Genomic DNA, 18,353 nt, shown 5'->3' on the forward strand with positions numbered 1-18,353 from the left:
TCCTGCGTGCGTTTTCCCAGTGTGCGCATATATATTCCGATGCGCACGCGACGGACATACGCACTGGATGGCGGTAAGCTCTTGGTTCCGCGGGAAGGGTTTCCTTGGCGTGTTTAAGATGTCTTCCCGCAGTGGACCTGAACCTTTTCGTGCGCCGGCACCGAGCCACATCTAAACTGTTTTCTATGCCGCTTCCTGGCTGCCTCAGGGTTCGCCTTCACCTAGACAGCACGCGAAAACCGGAGAAAAAGGTGCCTTTTCTTGCTGAAGTGGTCACAGTAGTTGCCACAGATCCGAAAGCTGCGGGTGGGCGCTTTCGCGAGTGTAGCACCTCAGGTCTATGGCCGTTGCAATTGCTGCCATTCGTTTCTCGTAATCACCACGTGGCTTTGTGAATCCTCTCCGGGACCTCCCGCGAGAGAGCTCCAAAGCGAAGGGCACAGGGATGCTCTTCTGCGCGGCATCACTGTACCTGTCTAGCTTACATACTCTAAGGAGGCCCGCCTGTATTGAATGGCGGCTGTTTAGCAGATTACGCAGTGTTGGAAGCAGTCCCAGCCCACGCGGAAGGCCGTGTCGCTTATCGTTCCAGCCTGCTAATACCTAGCATGCCAGTCTTTTAGCTATTGGCTGACTGTGTTCGCGGAGAGAGCTGGGGCAGCTCGCCCCTTCCCCTGTCACTTGGAGGTGAAAACTACGTCCGCGACCCTGGACTAGGGTAGGAGGGCCGTGGAACCATCCGCAAGAAGCTGACTGAAAACGCCCAGCAAGCGGGGCAGTGCTAGTACCCCTGGCGGCCGCGAGTTCCCCGCGCCCGCTGGTATATAAAACCCATAGGACCATCGTGGACGACCAGATTCCGCTCTTCCACGGGGCCCTTTATCTCCCCACGCTTTTCGATTCCCTGTGTTACGAGAACGGTCGCCACGTTCGCAGGAGCGTCTATATCTCCCTGCGTGTGCATTCACACAAATTTATTTCTGTGCAAGTATATAATTAAAGAGAGAAAAGCATGTATTTTCATAGACGGGGGTGGCTTCCCTTGTTGGGCATCATCGGTCAACGGAATACGGGGACTCAAAGGCGTCTCACCACGCCCCCCACCTCCCCGGGGTCCCCCATCGCAGAGAACGCTGCTTTCCTCCGGGCTACACAAACCCCAGCCAACTGGAGAGCATGGCCCTGCCGTTCATGCTCGCCTGACGCGCCCTCCACCGCTCCTTGACGCGAACCATTTGCATGCGCACATCGGGGCTGAGGGCCTCCGGCGGTAGCTGAAGCAGGAGGCACTCGGGCGCCCACTCAACGGCGTCTGCGCTGCTCCCCCTCCACAGCAGGCGGTATTCGCCTTGCCCGTAGCAGCTCCTGTACTGGACGACTCTGTGAACGACGCGCAGTGGCGGGCGCGTGCGCGGCGGCGCAGAAGATGCGCAAGGCGAAGCGGCGTGTGTTGGGCAACAGGAGCTAGAAGACGGCGAGGAGGGCGCGCGCGCCAGCCCCTGTCTACGCGTCGCGCTGCTGCCTGGAGACGAGGCCTCCAATTCAGGCTCCATAGACGCGCCGGAAGGCGACCCGCGAAAGGCGGATAGGAGGCAGTCCGGAGCGAGGCGAGCTTCACAAGGCGCGGTGCGGCGATCGGGCGAGGACACAGAGAGGCCGAGCCCTGAACCCTCGGCGCCACCTACAGTTTTGGCAAAGCATGCATCACAGACACAAATGGCACCATGACACTCTTGTGACACTCTCGCAGCGCTCAGGAACGCGACCCTGGGAAGCTCTGCGAGGTCTGCAGCTTCGTGTTCACTCAGAATTGCTGTTAAAGATATTGCCTACGCATGAGGACGGTGCATGCGTCACCGGCACGCAGCGCTGGTCGGGCCGGAGGGTGTGCGGCTGGGACTGTTTCCCGTACCTTCCTCAGCACTGTCACCGTCTTCGTGAAGACCGTCGTTTTCTTCATTCCAGTTGTCGTCACCTCCTCCATCGTTCTCCTCTCGCTCGTCGCCTGCCGCAACTTCATGATCATGCCCTGCGTCGTCGGCTTCGTACTCCGCGGTTCTCTCTCTCTCTATCTCTTCTTCCAGCCCGAGCGGCGTGTCTTCTCCGTCCTCGTCATTCAGCTCGCGTTCCATCTCCTCTGCTTCTCCTTCGTCCTCGACCTCCGCTCCACGGGCGTCACCCGCTGCATGCGCCAGCCACTCACCGCTTGCGCTGTCTCCTTCTCTGAACGCTGCCTCTGCCCGAGCGCTGTCGGCGGCCCGCGAGTCGTCGGGGGTCGCGTGACCCCAGCCATGGAACTCTTCCCGGCCCAGGACGTCTTCGGCTTCCTGCAGAAGCTCCTCGAGGCCCTCGAGGTGCTCGTGTGGCTCCCAAGTATCGTCTGCTGGCAGGTAGTCTTTCCACCTGACCTTGTACCTCTTGCTTCCATCCACCAAACGCCTCACCCCCACGATTCTCTCGACTTCGTACAGCTCCACGACCTCCTGCGCGCCTTCGCCGTTCCACGTGAGACACCACGAGGGCGCGGACGCGACCGCGGCGGCCCCCGCCGCGCTGGCCGCCGCATCCGTGCCGCTGCCGTCCTCGCTCTCGGCCTCACGCGCCTCCACGTGGCAGACCTCCTGACCCGCGTCCTCGCCGCTGCTGTCCTCGCCGCAGCCTCCGGCCGCGCCGGTGTCACCTCGCAGCCCGTGGCGGAACAGAGACGAAGACGACGAGGCCTCTGTCTCCTCCAGAGTGGCTTCGGCCCCCCAGGTCGGCGGCTCGGCGCCGTCCTGCTCGCCGCGATCATCCTCAGTCGCGCCGGTTCGCCCTGTAAAAGGACGTGGCGTGGCGAGGCCGTCACTCTGCGAGTCCTCAACAGAAATGTCCTGTCGAAAGCAGGGCTGCCGCCCGGAGCCGAGTAGCGGCTCATCTCGCTCCCCCAGCGCGCGCCTCAAACCCACAACCTCCCTGTCCAGTGCTTCGCCGCCTTCCCCCCTCGGGTCGCCGACAGCCTCGTGGCTCTCTCCCCTCGCGAGAAAGCCGGTATCCCCGGCAGTGCCGGAGGTCTCTGTCCTCCCGAAGGAGAGCGTCGGGCCGAGGTCCGCGCGCGCCGAGGCGGGGGGCGCCGCGCGCGCTGCGCAGAGGCTCCTCTCGAAGTCGGCGGAGGGCAGTTCCCGGTCAGGACGACCCTCGCGTCGAGAGAATGGGCTGCAGTACAGAGAAGAAAGGGGGCAAGACTCTCCACGTTGACGACTTCTCTCTGGCGACGAAGCTAGCGACCGCGTGCGGTGCGCTATGCCTCCCTCGCCTGCGGCCTCGGGTCCGCTGACCTCCGCAGGGGAGTACTGCATCGGCGGATTCGAGAACGGGGTAGGCAGGCTGGGATGGGGGCCCCCCTCAGGAGATCCCGACTGGCTGCGGTCGCTGAAACCGCATGCGACGCTTCCCCCGTCAAGAACTCCACACATCGGGGAGGGTAGGTCAGCCGGCCCACGAGGCAACAAGAAAAATTCGACTTGGGAGGTTTGAGGGCCCCAGCCGATCGACCCTGGAGGCGCGCCCGCGCCCCCAGACTGTGACGGGGGCCGATTTTGGTGCGGAACCCCGGGGCAGGGGCCCCGCACCTGCGCCGAGGGGGGGGCGGCCCCCCCTGCGCCCGAAGGCAGCGTTGGCGAGATGAAGGACTGGCGTGGCGGCGCCATGGGAGGAGACATCGAGAACGGGATCCACCCAGGAGCTGCGCCGGGTCCTCTGCGTCCTCGCTCTGCCTCGTACATTGACGCGCCACCCCCCGGGAGTGGAGAAACACCGTTTGACACGAAAGACCCAAACGAGAAGGGCATGTTGGAAGCAGAGGGATGGACAGACACAACAAAGGCTTCTTGCGGATACTGAGGCGCCGACGCGCCGTAGTCCGGAGCCGAATGTGCGGTCGGATGCGCAGGATAACGGCCGTCGCCTGCAGAGGCCCCGGAGCCAGGGTGCGCACGCGGAGACAAACACGAGCTCCCTTCGGCCGGTCCCCTCACGTCCCCGTCGGCTCCTACCCCCCGCATACGACCGCGCGGGCTTCCAGTGTTCGCCGCCATCCGCCTGCCCTCGTGGCCTCTGCCCTGCGAGTCTGCGGCGCAGTGCGCCGCGCCAGACACACCTGTATCTCCCGGCGCGCGACCGGGAGGGGCGGGACAGGAAAAGGGCAGCGTACGAGCTCCGCCTTCGAAATCGCACGACGTCTGCGGCTCCGCCCGGCCCTCCCACTGACCTTCTCCTGCAGCGCCAGGCCCCTCTGCTGGAGCAGGACAGCCCGCGCGAGAGCGAGCGGCGGGGGCGGGTAGCGCCACACAGGGCGCGTGAAGAGAAGACGCGCCCAGCATCCCGGGACAGGCTGCCTCTGGAGGCTCGCCGCCGTGCCCCTCCGAAAGAAAGAAAGATTGACGAACTAGATGATGTCTCCCCTGGTCGGGCGGCGCCACGAGGCTGACGCCGCTATCGCCTCTAGGATGCATGCTCCCGGGGTGCCGTTGCCCGAAGGCGGCAGAAGACGGGTGCGTAGCTGAAGAGTTCATCACGGCAAACAAGACGCCGCTGCCCGGCCCCAGCGCGTTTGAGTAAAATCCTGCGCCGCCGCCGGGGAAACGGCACGCAGGGGGCCCATAGCCGGCCTCCGGCGCATGCATCACCGCGCGCGAGTCCACGTGGTGCGACCCGTCTGACAGCCACCTTCGCTCTCCCTGGCTCCCCTGGACACACCCCACGGGGCCTGCACACATGAAGCCGTTCGGGGCGGCCGTCTGCGCAGGCGAGTAAGGTGGAGGTGGATAGTAGGCGCTTGGCGGCACAGCGGAAGGCGCGCCGTGGGGGGCCTGGGCCTCTTGTGCACAAGGGGAGGCAAGGTGAGACGGCGGCGGGCAGATCGGGGAACGCCCGGCAGAGGCCCTCAAATGCTCGGGGCCCGCGGACCATGAGAACGAGCGAGTGGGACACCCGGTGCCGGCAGAAGACGCGGCACCAGGCCGCGGCTCACACACATGAGTCGCCATGGCCGGTCGTCTCTCCAGCCTCTCGCTCGGCTGTCCGCCGCTTCGGTCCAGCCGGGGAACCGGACCGAGCGCCTGTGTGTAATCCATTCGCAGCCGGGGACACAGGGAGCCTCCTTGACAGAGAACCATTTCTCCCGGCGCCGAGTCTCCACCGGCTCCATCCGCCACCGCCGGCACGAGCGACGGGGAAGCAGTCGACCCGGGCGGAGGCCGCAGCGGCAGCGGCGGCGGGCGCGGCTCATGCGGCGAGCGCGGCTCATGCGGCGAGCGCGGCTCATGCGGCGAGCGCGGCTCATGCGGCGAGCGCGGCTCATGCGGCGAGCGCGGCTCATGCGGCGAGCGCGGCTCATGCGGCGAGCGCGGCTCCGGCGGCAGAACGAAGCGAGCGTGTGCGCTGCCCGCCTGCTCGGCAAGAGGCAGCAGAGGGCCCCCAGAGTTCGCCGAAGCGTTCACAGCCGCCGCCGACTGGCGACCGCACGGCGGATGGCAGACCTTCGGATAGACGGGGAATCGAAGCTCCGGAGACGCGACCCCTCGCGCGTAAAGAGGAGGGGTCGCGGTGGGAGGCCCGGGCGGGGCGTCGTGAGCACTGGCGAGGCGGAGCCCCTCTCCAGAGAGGTCGGTCTGGAGCGGCCGCCCGGCGGGCGCATGCGGCTGGAGGCCGGCAGCCCCAGTCACCTGCGCCCCTGCTAGACCTGGGTAGCCTCCCGAAGCAGCCTCACGCCCCGCCCCGTGACCCTGCTCGACTCGCTCGTCCCCCTGCCCGGGGCGCACCTGACACGCTCCCTCGTCGGCACCACTTGTGGCGGACCCCCAGGTGTCTCCGCCCGTGTCCTCCAGCTCAGTCGCACTCCGATCTGCCGGCGCGCTTCGCATGGAGCGCTGAAAAGCAGAATCCGCGTCTTCCCTCCTGGCAGAGCCCGCGCTGCCCAGTCGGTGGATAGCGTCGCTTCCTGAAGGGGGGAATCGCTCGCCTTGCGCGGCATACTGCGCCGTCGAGGGTCTTTCAAACCCAGCAGCTTGTTGCCTTTCTGATTGCTGAATCTCAAGGAAAGACAAAGCACTCTGGAGAGGCCGTAGCGCAGAGGCAATCGCAGCGTAACCCGGTGGAGCGGGTGCATCGCAACGAGCCGAAAGCGGCTCTTCCCCCCCCCGCTCGGCTCCGGCGGAGACACGTGTTTGGCGACGACTTGGCGGAGGGCCCATGACAGCCCGCCAAAGAGGAAAGAGCGAGAGAGAGCCAGAGGAGAAGCAGAGCAAGGATACGGTGAGAAGGCGGCCGGGGATGGATCGGCTGCTGCGAAGCGGTAAGAACATACTGCGAAAGATGCCTCAGGAACAACCTCCGCTCTACCGCGTGGGGGTCTTTCGTGAGGGTGACCTGCCTGCGGAGCTGCCTGCCGCGAAAGTGAAGTCGGCGGAAGCGAGGCAAGTCGTGGCGTCCCGAAAGACTCCATCGCTGCCAAAATGCCACCAAAAGCGAATTCTAGAGGAGGACGGAGGTGGCAACACGCTTCGAGTCGACGGTCGCAAGAGGCGAGAAGGGGATCCGCGAAAAGCCAGAAACATCAAGATAAAACCCGCGCCACGGTTTAGGCGACGACCCCTTAGCTCAGCGGATGAGAATTGCAGGGAGCGGCTACGCGACAGCGCCTCGGTGTGTCACGGGCTCCATCGATTAAATACGCCCTGCGAAAGGAAAACTCCACAGCCTGCCTGGTGAGGGCACGCGGGAGCGCGCGCGGACGGCGCGGATTAACACACGCAGCGAGGCAGGAAAATGCAAGCAAAAAGCGGGCGGGCATGTGAAAACACGGAAGCCGGACTGCACGCACTTTAGCCGTCAACAGCCATGGTAGAACCGAATACCACCAGAAGCGCAGGCAAGAAGAGAGAACAGCTGGGAAATGAGCTGATACGTAGGAACGAAAAAGGTGCGGATCCTCATAAAAAAAGTGCTAAGTTGAGTGCTCAGGCGAAGCAGAGGAGGCAGACACAGCAGGCAGAGCAGTGCAGTGTGATTAAGAGGCAGATCCTCCACCCCTGATCCGCCCGACCAGTTACTTGGTCGTTTTCACAAGGGGCATCCCGGGTTCAGGGCAAAAAGGTATCCTCGAAAGCTTCAGAGGAACCTGAGGAGCACGGCTCGCCAAGCGGAGCCGGGAAATCTTGGGCGCAGCATGCGAGGAAAAGCTGTTGAGCGAGGCGCAACGCTGAGCTCGATCGGCTCGAGTCAAATCTTGCACCGAAACTGCTCGTGTTCAAGAATAGCCATTTTGTATTTTCCAATCGAGTGGAAGGCCACCTGACTAGCACAGCCGGCAAAAGAAGACGGCTAGACGCACCGCAGACAACGAAAAAAACGCGGTACGAGAGGAGTCTAGCGCTCACACGCAGTCCACTCCGACCAACAATTTGCCATTTCTTGTGCGCTAAAACTCTGACGGCATTCGTCTGTCGGGTTCCCCGGGGGCTGCCGACCAATTCTGAGGGATGTCGAGTTCAAAAAGCGGCGCAACTCAGCATCTGTTCGTTAACAAGCGTCGTGGCTCGCGTCAGCTGTGTATGCACGTAGGTGGACAGCTCGATTGCCGCTTACCAAATTATCAAAAGCGAGTGCTCCCCTCAAAAAAAGCACAACTGCTTCACCAAGCATCCGTTTCGTGCATTTGTGCGTGAAGCTGTTCACGACACAGCACACACACTCCGCCGCGCACGCGAAAAGTCTTGGGAGCATGCCGCTTTTACTGCATGGCAAGGAAATTTGCAACTTCGAAGAATGGCGGGCCTCCCTCCAGAGCCAGCAGCATCTCTGCGACACGAGTGGCGAAGCTGTTGTCTGACCAGCAGCGGATACGCAGAAATCCTTCACTTTGGAAGGCCACAATCCTAGGTGAATCAAGACTGTAGACCAGGGGAAAAACAAACTGCTCTAACACCGTCGTGAGACTGACGCTTCGGCTCGCAGGCGGGCTAACAGCCACTCGTAAGCAAGGGTCGCGGTTAGAAGTGCAGAGCGCGCTTTTGGCTAGCATGGAGCGGGAGGATCGTCTTTATATCGGAGTGTTAGCTCTTGAACGAAAGCCACACAACATATTTAACGACTTTCCTCCATGATCACGCCGCTTCCCACCGGCGACAAATGCAGAGGGAGCGCTGAGAGTCATCGAGGGCCTCCACAAGGAAGCAGATGTGCGGGTGCGGAGCCGGGCAAGAAGCGGGGAAAGGTCACTCAGCGGCTGGAATCAAGCCCAGGCCGCGTGGAATTCGTCTTGGTTTGCTTTCTTCAGAAACCTGGAACATCCTGTGTGTGTCCAGCATACACTGCGCCGCGAAGCGGGCGGCGGTCTGGCACTCTCGGGACTTTTTCAACTTCTTCCAAAGGCGTGCGTGCCTGGCTCTGTTTTTTGTGCTTCGCGCGACCCTGCGCATCGTTCGCGGCTGACACCGACTCGTCGCGCCCCCGACCGAAATCGTTCGTGCAGGATCTCTTGGTTTTACCAGCAAGTTGCTGCCGACGGCGGCGTGCTGGTTTTATCTGTGCCGCTGGCGCATTTCACAGCCACATCAGTGAGATTCGTGGCGGCACGGCTGTCTCCTCCGGGGCTTGCGCACTCGCAGCGGACAGTAGGCAGCGGAGTTTTTCCTGTCCTTCCAGCTGCCTCCTACGTAGCTCACGTCTTACCTCTCACGTGGATCTAAGTGTTTCCATCCCGCAGACGTTCGCAGGCGGCAAGCACGGCTCCCACCCGCCCTCGAGCCCTGCACTGCACTTTGATTCTCGCTGCGCCTCGAAGGCCATGTGTATAGACAGACACTTCGGCTTTTTGATTGACTGTGCCGTTTTGTCGCAGTGCCGCAGTGTATCCACCATCAAATCTGTTCAAGTGGAGTTCTTGGTACACGAATGGGGTCTCAACGGTCTGTGAGAAACCGGGATAGAACGAAGCTCCGTGCAGGGTTCGGGTCGCAGTCGCTGTGTATGCGGAAAACAAAACCTCACTTTGTTTGTGAATGTTGGTTTCGGTTATCCACACGCCTCACCCTTCGAAGGCGGTGTCTGCTGGCTATGCGCGCCGACCGCTGGAGAGAGAAGGGCTGGCGCCAACTTTTCAGCCTCGCTGTCACTCTTCAGCTCCAGTTGAGTCGCCCAGGGCGGCAGCCCCCCTACGAACCCCCCTGCCTCTTCCGAGCGGCAGCGACTTTTTTTGGGAGAAGCGAGGAGTGCGATACGAGTCCCTCAGTCTTGACGGACGTCACGGTTTCATGTCGGTGTGCGCCCTTTTTGCAGCCTGCTGCCTTACGCATGGCCAGTACCCGTCAAGGCTGGGTTCTGCTGCATCCTCTCGTTCTTGCTGTTTGCGTGTCGCTCGTCTTCCGCATCCTTGCTCTCACGTCCATTTTCGGTTTTCCCTTTCGGTTTCCGGCTTGTTCGTTTCACCTGACCTGGGGCAAAGTCGCCGTTCTGCGCCTTCACCGCTAAAGGAGGCTGCGCAATTTTGAATGCCGCCCAAGCTGCTTGGGTGCCGCCCTCTTGCCCCTGTCCTGCCCGTCCCGGCTTTCTCTCTCGGCTTCGCCGCCATTGCTTTTTTCCCTCCGCTCCATCTTTCTGCCGCAGAAGGCGCACTGCATTGCTCGGGGCGCAATGCTGCCTTCTAACTCTCTCCTGACCATCTCTCAGGATCTCCGTGATCCTCCGAACATAATTTCTTCATCTGCCGAGTTGCCATCCCACACACCGGGCGTCACTCCGCTTGCGGATCACCCTCTGCAAGGGCATGCGGAGACTGAGTCGCGGATACCGGAAGAATTCGAGGTGCTCTCCGCTGGGAGCTCCGCCGCTCGCGGGTACACGCCGGATTATCCCTCGCGCACGCCGAAAAGTGAGAACCCAAAAAAGGCGCCGCTTGGCGCGGAGCTGCTTCTCATTGCCGCCCTGAGTGCCTATGGGACTCTTGTCCGGCAAGGCTTCCTTTTCTTCACCAAGCGGACCCCTGGATGGGGGTTTGCGTCTCTGCCTCTCTTTGACGCGCTGTGGCCGAATTTCGTGGGTAGCGTCCTCTCTGCCATCTTCCTTCCTCTCCCAAAGATTTTGGAGCACACCCACGAGGGTCGTCGGCGGAGGAACCGAGTGCACTTCAGGGCTCGATCGAGGGGCGGTGGCGGCGGCAGAGGGAAGCAAAAGACGAGGCGGGGACGCGGCGATGAGATCACAGCCCCCCGCGCGAAAGGGACCAGCGGCTTCACCGCGAGCGCTCTGGATGCCTCACGCTCCATCCTAATCATTCCTCGCGGGGGCGGCCGCTCGCGTTCTGGCGCCCTTTCGTCGCACGTGTCGGCTTCAGACTGTTTACAGGAGCGCCGCGGGCCTTCCGCGAAAACCGACGACGGAGTGCTGTTCCCCCTGTTGCTGGCGATTCCCGCGGGGCTCTCGAAGGGCTTTTGCGCAAGTTTGACGACCTTCAGCTCTTGGATTCTCGTCCTCCTCCAGGCGGTTTGCGAGGACCCCGATGCGGCGGCGCAGAAGGCGCTGCCGGAATTGCCCTACAGTCGCGCGAATCGGCTCATCTGGGTGTTCCTCTTTGGCCTCTCGACGCCCGTCTTCGCGTTCCATCTAGGATCTGACGCGGGGCTGCTGCTGCAGCGTCTCGTGCTTCGGCAGCGCCCGCGGCTGTGGACCTTCGCGGACGTCCTGCGAGAGAGCAGAGAACTTGAGGAGGAAGACGGGAGCCGCCGGCGGGAGCGCCACCGGGGGCACGAGAGCGGGCAGAGGGACGGGCTCAGAGAGGAGCTGGCGGCGAGCCACGAAGGCCGGTCCGGGATGCAAAACACGCATCTCCAAGGCACGAGCGCGGAGCTGCAGAGTTGCCATGGTCCTGAGAAACAAAACAGTCACGAGGCGTGGATCAGCGTCTGCGAAAGAAAAACTACTCCGTTTGGGGGGACCGGGCCTTTTTTGACACGAACCCTTTGGCAAGAGGCCGCCGAAGGGGCGCGGGGCAAAGCGCGGTTTGTGCATCCGGCGCCTTCTGCAGCAGCGTCGTCTATGGGAGAGGAAGGCCGTGGGCGAGACGCGCCGGCACTCCAGCCGAGCGTGCCCTTCTACCCGACGCCTCTGGCTGCCCGCGGCTCCGCGGATGCCTCCGTGTCTGTGCATATCCTGGGAGAGAATGAACAGGGACGCGCCGCCCCAAGCAAAGGTCAGCGAGGACGGGAAGGCGAGAGACATCATGCGGGTCGACGGGGGGGGAGTAGTGACCAGACCGAACGCGACAGGAACCGCAAACGAACGCTATCTGACGGGGCTCGGAATGCCTTTGAGAGATTTGCAGGGTCGACTTCGGGAGAGCGAAGAGCTACCCTCATCATCGGCATATTTGCATGCCTGACCTACGCGCTTTTCAGCCTTATGGCTACATTCGACCAAGACTCAACAAGGCAAAAGTGGCTCTGGTGAGGCGCTACGGAAAATCCGACGAGCATGTTCTTGAGGGGCAAATGAAATTGCGGAATGAGACAGAGGGGAGGACACGAAGCTGCGCTTGGTGGAACGATTGTCGACGATCCATGCGTGCTGCGTCGCGTAGTGGGAGGCAGTTGAGCAGCACCATACTAGTGGCTTTGCGGGAATGAGGTCTCGCGATGCAATTTCGGCCGCACATTACGATACTGCGGCAGACGCAAGGCACCCGGCGCGAGATGTCCATGTCTCTTACTCGAAGCAGAAGGGAGAATGACGCTCCGCGCGAATCTCCACCAATGGCGTCTTCTCAGAAACCGCGTGCAGAGCCTCACCATTAGATTTGTCGCTGCTCGTAAGCACACATGTTCATGGTTTATGCGTGCATGGTACTTGAAACGGGAAACGCTTCGCGCCTCGTTCCCCACTTTCTGCTGAGTTGTCTTTGTCTCTCTCCTTGCTGCAGGTATCCTCCGCTGCTGTCCTTCCTGGGTTCGTGGCTGCGATACATAATGTCTCTGCAGTTGGACGTCTACACGCCGTATTTTCCCATGGGCACTTTCCTCAGCAACGTCATTGCCTCCGTGCTGGTGGCGGGCGTTGAGGAGATTGTGCGCCGGGACTATCCGGAATGCCGCGGGCCTTCGTCTGCGAGACAGCCAACAAAATGTGCGATGACGTCCTATTGCTTGATCGAAGCAGTCGCCTACGGAGTCTGCAGCAGTCTCAGCACCATGTCTACCTTTATTGCGGAGTTGTCCATCCTCCCGAAGAGGTACGCCTATCGCTACGGGCTCCTCACTGTCATCTGCGCGTTCTTCTTTTCTCTGGCTGTCTATCTTCCTCTACGCTAGGGGCAGAGCGATCTGTTTTTATTCTTGTGAAACGGATTTCGGGGTATGCGTGGGTGCCCAAGGGCGTGTTGTCACAGTGTGGAAATCACAGACCAGAGCAACGGCGGGAGGACGGCGTGTTTTTGGTGGAGACACCCGTCTGTGCCGGAGGCAGCGCAGGGAACGAGATAGTCCCGGGCAGCACGCCAGGAAGCTGAAGAGGTCAGCCAACGGGGCACAGCTTGCCATCGCATACGTCCGCTCCACTGGCCTGACGAGTTCGCGAACGCGTTACTGTGAGCGCCGAAAAGATCGGACATGGAAAAAAAAGAATCATCTGTTGCACTGCGGGCCGCTCGTACCAGGCCTTTATGAGCGATTTGCTTCCACCGCTCTCGCACCGGGCATCTGAATTCACTAGGGCACAAAATATAACCTAGGATTACCAAGCAAAGTCCCACTGGGAAAACGGATCTCTTTGTTTACCGGATCCAAGTTCTCTTGTGCGTTTCATGACCACGTAGGTGGATTCGCAGAGCAGTTAAGATGATGTTTACGGGGGGGGGTCACAGAGTCAGGGACAAATATGGGAATCGTAAAGTGAGATACCCCAGAGAACCCGCTATTTCCTAAACTCAGAGTCTGGATTCCTCGATGCCACGCTCTGTGTGCGACGCGTCGGATGGTGTGTTGATGCTCCACGTACAGCACATCCTCGGGTCACAATATAATGGAACTGTAAAGATCGAAGAATATGATTATCGGTGCTTCGTCGAACGATGCTCTCTCCAACAACTATTCTCCACTTGATGGGCACCGCTCCTTTCCCTACAGTCGTGGAGATCCCTGTATTCGTCTCTGTTTCCCCACTCCACACGCATTTTGGGTCTCGAGCATAATCGGAATCTGTGTTGGAAGGTCGCCTTGCCCCTATAGTTTCTTGGGAATGATGACACAAGATTAGGAGCAGCTCGCCATCTGCAAATATTGCGCCTTACACACAAGGCGCCTGGCCTACACGGACATGGCGGTCTACAGCTATGGCTGGCTGCAAGGCACTCGCTTGCGAGTATGTCGTTGGAACGCTTAAGTTACGAAGGCGACAGAAGAGCCGGGGTCGGCAGACAAGTCTAGACGTGTCTGCAAGTGACGGAAGTGCTGTGGGGAATTTTTTAGCCCTGGACAGAGAGAACCGAGAGCGAAACGCTGCCTGCTTTTCTTTACACACTCGAACATGCCCTGCATGCGACGCCAAAAACACGCAAGCCATCGAAAAATCCCGTCCTTCAGTTCTCCTCCCGGGAATATTCACACTTGCTAGCCATTCTTTTATTGGAAGTCCCTCATTTTTGTGCGGCATCCCGTGTAGGACGAAGCTGTAGTGCTGAATTGACTCTCAGTCATCGGTTAACGGGTCAGCGTTAGACCGCATGCAAGCTACTCGCAGCGGCGCGTCGTTCTGGAATCAGGTTTGTTGTTTCCGTGTTGCAAAGGCTTCTCCAGTCCTCGCCTTTGGTATTTTGTCAGCTTTATTTCGTCTTTGGGCATTTGTAAGCGCTGTGTGCCCCCTCTTGGGCCTCCTTTTGGCGTCTGCGTCCTTGTGTTATCTCCCTGGTACTTGACCATGTAAGGTCTCACTCCAGTTGCCGCTGCTTCCTTTCCCTGTTGTCCCGTGTAACCCGCTCTTCGTCCTCTGCTTCTCGAATCCTCTCTTCGGCATCTTTTTGGCCTCTCTGTAAAGTCTCCGCCTCGCCGCTTCAGCGACATATCTCCTCCGCCGTCTGTCTTCCTGTCCTTCGCCTTCCGGCGCCTGCCGTCGCGTCAGCCTCTGCGGGCGCTCGCTTCTGTGGCGGCTGCGATGTCGGCCCTGGATCGTCTGGTGGATCTCCACCAGCGGCTGTTGCGCGACGAGCATGCAGCGGAGACGGAAGAGCTGGAGGCTGCGCTTAAAGCGTTTTCTCTCAACGAACTCGAGTCGCAGGGACTCGTTCTCCCGCGGCTGGTCATCCACGAAGTGCGAAGCGGCCTCTACTCGCGCACGCTGGTCGACTTCTGCACGCGCCGCGCCGCCCATGCCTTTCAGAAGAGACAGAAAAAACAGAAAGTCGCCTCTGCAGCCGAGGACCAAGATGAATCCTCCTCTGAGGCCCCTGTCGGGCTCCTCCTTCCGCCTCAGCACCGCTTCACCCCGGGAGACATCGTGGGCGTGTTTAACGACGCGCACGCTTTCATGCAGATTTCAGGCAGCGCGGGCGCCTTGGCTGCGGGCGTGGTACACAAAGTGAAGGCGCAGCTGATTTCGATTGCGTTCGAAGACGAGGACTGGCTGGGCGGGTCTGAGAAAAACGCCTCAGGGCCGTCAGGTGCCAAGGCGAAGCGAGACGACGAGGCACGCGGGCACTTCCACCTCGCTCTTATCTCCAGCAGCGTGACGATCGACAGACAGTTGAAGGCCCTGGATCGCCTCAAGAACTACCCGACCAACGGAGCCGCGCGGGCGCTGCTCAACCTGTGCTTTGGGATCCAACAGCCTCAGCCCCTGGCGTCTGGGCGCTTCGAAGAGGCCGCGGCGGAGGAAGGGGACCTTTTTCGCGGCGCAGCCGCCGACGAGAGAGAGGAGGGCGGCCGCGAGGAAGGCGCGGAGGACGCGCCTTGTTTGCGGGACGCGTCCGCGTTGTCGCCTCCCCTCGCACATTTGTCGTCTCAGGATTTGTCGCACTGCGACGGCTTTCCGTGGTTCGCGCCGCGTTTGACCGGAGCCCAGAAGCGCGCGGTGCTTCTGGGGCTGCGCTCGCGCGACCTGGCGCTGATCCACGGGCCGCCAGGGACTGGCAAGTCGACGGCGCTGCTGGAGCTCCTCCTGCAGCTCGCCGTTCGCGGCCGGCGCGTCCTCGCATGCGCCCCAAGCAACATCGCAGTTGACAACCTGCTGGAGCGCGTGGCGGGCGCGGGCGCGTCTGGGCGGCTGTCTGCGCGGCTGTCTGCGCGGCTGCAGCACTGCGTGCGTCTGGGGCACCCGGCACGCGTCGACGAGAAGCTGTCGCGGTTCTGCCTGGAAAGTCAGGTTCAGCGGACGGCTGGCGCGGCCCTCTCGCGCGAAATCCGCCGCGAGCTCGACTTCAGCCTGGAGATGCTCAACGACCGCCGGAAACTGGAGAAATTCGTCGAACAGAAGAGGGAGGAACTCGCCGGGGGGAGCGGCAGGGGACGAGCCGACGCCGCCGTCGCGCGCGCAAACAGCAGCCGCGCAGGCTGGGCGGCCGCCGCCACACGGGAACTGAGACAAGAAATTCGCACGCTGCGCAGGGAACTGCGAGCCTTCGAAAAGAAGGCGGTGGAAGAGGTGCTGGAGCAGTCCCCGATCGTCTTCGCAACGTGCGCGGGGGCCGACGATGAAGCCCTACGGAGCTTCTTGGGCGACGACCAGGGGCGCCCCGGGCAGGGCTCGGCTGGCAGGAACGGCTTTGACGTCGTTGTCGTCGACGAGGCCGCGCAAGTAAGTCTCTCTCGCGTCTCGTATGTGGGCGCCGTCTGTATCCGCTGACGCCTTAGTTCAAGCAGAACTGTAGTTCATCAGGACTAAAGTCAGCATAATCGGTAAAAAGCCACTGGTTCACCGTCAGCTACCTTGTCTGAACTTTCTCTCGCGGCGGCTTCGTCCACAGGGGTCCGTTCGCTGCTGTCTCCGCTGTTGTCGTCTTCTGGCTCCATGTGGGAGTTGCGCCCCGCTTGGCTGTACAACAGCCCGTTGTTTGCATGCGAGTTTCCGCGTCTTCTCTTCTCGTCTGCGGTTTTTCCGAAAGTCGTGATGTATCACCTGTTTAAGGCTCTAGCTGCGCAGCCTGCCGTTGCGCGTGAGCGATCCGCAGACAGTTCGAAAGGTCGCCGCGGGCGGTGCGCCGCCCCCCGGCTGGGCGGCTGCGGGCAGCGCCTTTCTTTTCTCTCCAGTTTCCTGGGTTCACCTCTGCTGGGTGCGTGTGGTGCTCAGGCGCTGGAGGCCGTGTGCTGGATTCCGCTGCTCTGTGGGCAGCGCGCGGTGTTGGCTGGCGACCACTGCCAGCTGGCGCCCACGATCAAGAGCCGCAGCGCGGAGAAGGCGGGCCTCGGCGTCACGCTGTTTGAGCGCCAGATGTGCGCGCGCTACGGGGCTCAGATATCGCAGCTGCTCGACACCCAGTTTCGCATGCATGAACGCATCATGGGGTGGAGCAGCGAGCAATTTTACAACGGCGAACTCCGAGCGGACCCCTCTGTCGCCTCGCGCCTCCTGGCTGACAAGTACCCCAGTCTCAGAGACGAAGAGGAAGAAGAGCCCCAGCGAAACAGCGACGCGTATGCGTCTTCAGTGGCGCCGCCGTTCCTCTGGATCGACACAGCGGGCGTTTCCTGGCTGCAGGAAGATGGCGAGGAAGAGGAAACGAGCTACGCGTCGCGAGATGCAGCTGCAGCTCCGTGTTCTATGAGTGCCTCCAAAAGCAACCGCGGAGAGGCCGCGCTTCTCGTCAAGCGGCTGTCAGAGTTAGTGTGGACTTTCGACGTTAACCCCGCAGACATTTGTGTGATCACGCCGTACAGAAAGCAGGTTCAGCTGCTGCGCCAGTACTTGCAACAGGCGGCGGCCGAGTCTCTCTCGGATGCCACGTCCTCCTTCGGCAAGAGGGCGAACGCGACGGAGAGCGACCTGGAAGCGGATCGCCAAAAGCGCGAAGCCTTCTGCAGAATATCTGTCAACACTGTCGACGGATTTCAGGGCCGGGAAGGCGAAATCGTCGCGATCTCGCTCGTCCGCAGCAATCCGAGACACCACGTTGGGTTCCTCAAGGAAGTGAGGAGACTGAACGTCGCGGTCACGCGCGCCAAGCGCCACCTGCTCATCGTGGGCGACTCCGAGACGATCGCTGGCAGAGAGGCCGAGGAGGGACACGCAGAGGGGGAATGGACTCCGGGTGAGGCCGCCGCTTGTGAGGCCGAAGGGCAGGGAGAGGGCCTGCAGAAACAAAGTCCTCATGTGGGGAATGCAGACTTCCAGGGAGCGAAGTGCGCGAAGAAGTCAGCGAGAGCCATCTTGCGCTCTCTTTTCCACTACGCGTGCGAGCGGGGTGAGATCCGGAGTGCTCTCGAGTTCATCGACATCTCAGATATTCCAGGGGCGGTGGCGCGGGAGCCTGGGAAGCCTCAGGCGCGTGAGTCGCCCTCGCTCGCGTCGGCGGCAGATCGCGTCGGCTCAAGGAGTGGAGCCGGTGCAGCGCCAGCGCCTTCTGAGCACGACAAAGGCACGGCAGGGAAGGGCCTGAGCAGGGCAGCAGCGAAGAAGAAGAAGCAGGAGCGGAAGGCGAACCTGAAAGACAGGGTGGACGCTGGTCATGGTGCCGAAGTAGCCAGTGCGAACGCAGCGCATGCAGAAGAGCGGCAGCACAATGGGGGCGGCGACGAACCTACCGCACCTCTGCGGCGCGCAGCTGAAGAAGCTTCTGCGTTGGACGAGAAGTACCGGGATATTCTTTTAGGCTTCAAGCGACGCGCGCTGCAATCGGTGTCTCAGTCTCCCGGGTCTTCGGCGTCCTACGTCTTCCCGTCTTCGCTGACTGCATACGAACGCAAGCTCATTCATACGTTGGCGGATGAGCTCGGTTTGTCTCACGTCTCGGTGGGCGAGAACGAAGACCGGAAAATCGAAGTCAGTCTGGTCACCCGCTCCAAGGGGGCATCTCGAGAAGAGAGAAGAAAAGACAAGGCTGTGAAGACAAGAGAGAAGCCGACAGCCCCGAGTGCGAGTCAGGCGGCCCAAGAGGAGCAAGCGCCAGAGCCCAATGAGGCTTATGGCGGTGAGGGTGAGGCAGCAGAGGGAAACGAGGGCAAGACGGATGAGAAGCAAAAACGCGAAGCAGAACTGCTCGACTCGCATCGCCCGAGGGGGAAAGGCAAGAAAAAGAAGAAAAATGGGGAGCAAAATGCGGGGGGGCTGAGACGGCGAAAGAAGAAGACGATTTTGACGCACTGCTGGACAACCTGACAAAGGAAGACTGGACCTGCCAT

General features: G+C 61.5%; 3 protein-coding genes across 3 annotated transcripts; 2 read left to right on the plus strand and 1 right to left on the minus strand.

Moving 5' to 3' along the window:
* Positions 1-1,148: 1,148 nt before the first annotated feature.
* BESB_052920 (chromatin organization modifier domain-containing protein) lies at positions 1,149-6,230 on the minus strand (the record flags this gene model as incomplete). The annotated part of the gene is made up of 2 exons (XM_029363727.1): positions 1,149-1,681; positions 1,913-6,230. 2 exons carry the CDS (start codon positions 6,228-6,230, stop codon positions 1,149-1,151), a joined length of 4,851 nt encoding a protein of 1,616 aa, XP_029219650.1.
* A 3,439-nt stretch (positions 6,231-9,669) lies between these two features.
* Positions 9,670-12,338, plus strand: BESB_052930 (CrcB family protein; the record flags this gene model as incomplete). The annotated part of the gene is made up of 2 exons (XM_029363728.1): positions 9,670-11,477; positions 11,951-12,338. The coding sequence occupies 2 exons, from the start codon at positions 9,670-9,672 to the stop codon at positions 12,336-12,338; spliced, it is 2,196 nt and encodes a 731-aa protein (XP_029219651.1).
* A 1,837-nt stretch (positions 12,339-14,175) lies between these two features.
* On the plus strand, positions 14,176-18,330 carry BESB_052940 (R3H domain-containing protein; the record flags this gene model as incomplete). Its single annotated transcript, XM_029363729.1, has 2 exons — positions 14,176-15,813; positions 16,306-18,330. The coding sequence occupies 2 exons, from the start codon at positions 14,176-14,178 to the stop codon at positions 18,328-18,330; spliced, it is 3,663 nt and encodes a 1,220-aa protein (XP_029219652.1).
* Between the last annotated feature and the right edge of the window lie 23 nt (positions 18,331-18,353).

The sequence above is a fragment of the Besnoitia besnoiti genome, chromosome IV (assembly GCF_002563875.1).
Source record: "Besnoitia besnoiti strain Bb-Ger1 chromosome IV, whole genome shotgun sequence".
Classification (NCBI taxonomy): Eukaryota; Apicomplexa; class Conoidasida; order Eucoccidiorida; family Sarcocystidae; genus Besnoitia; species Besnoitia besnoiti.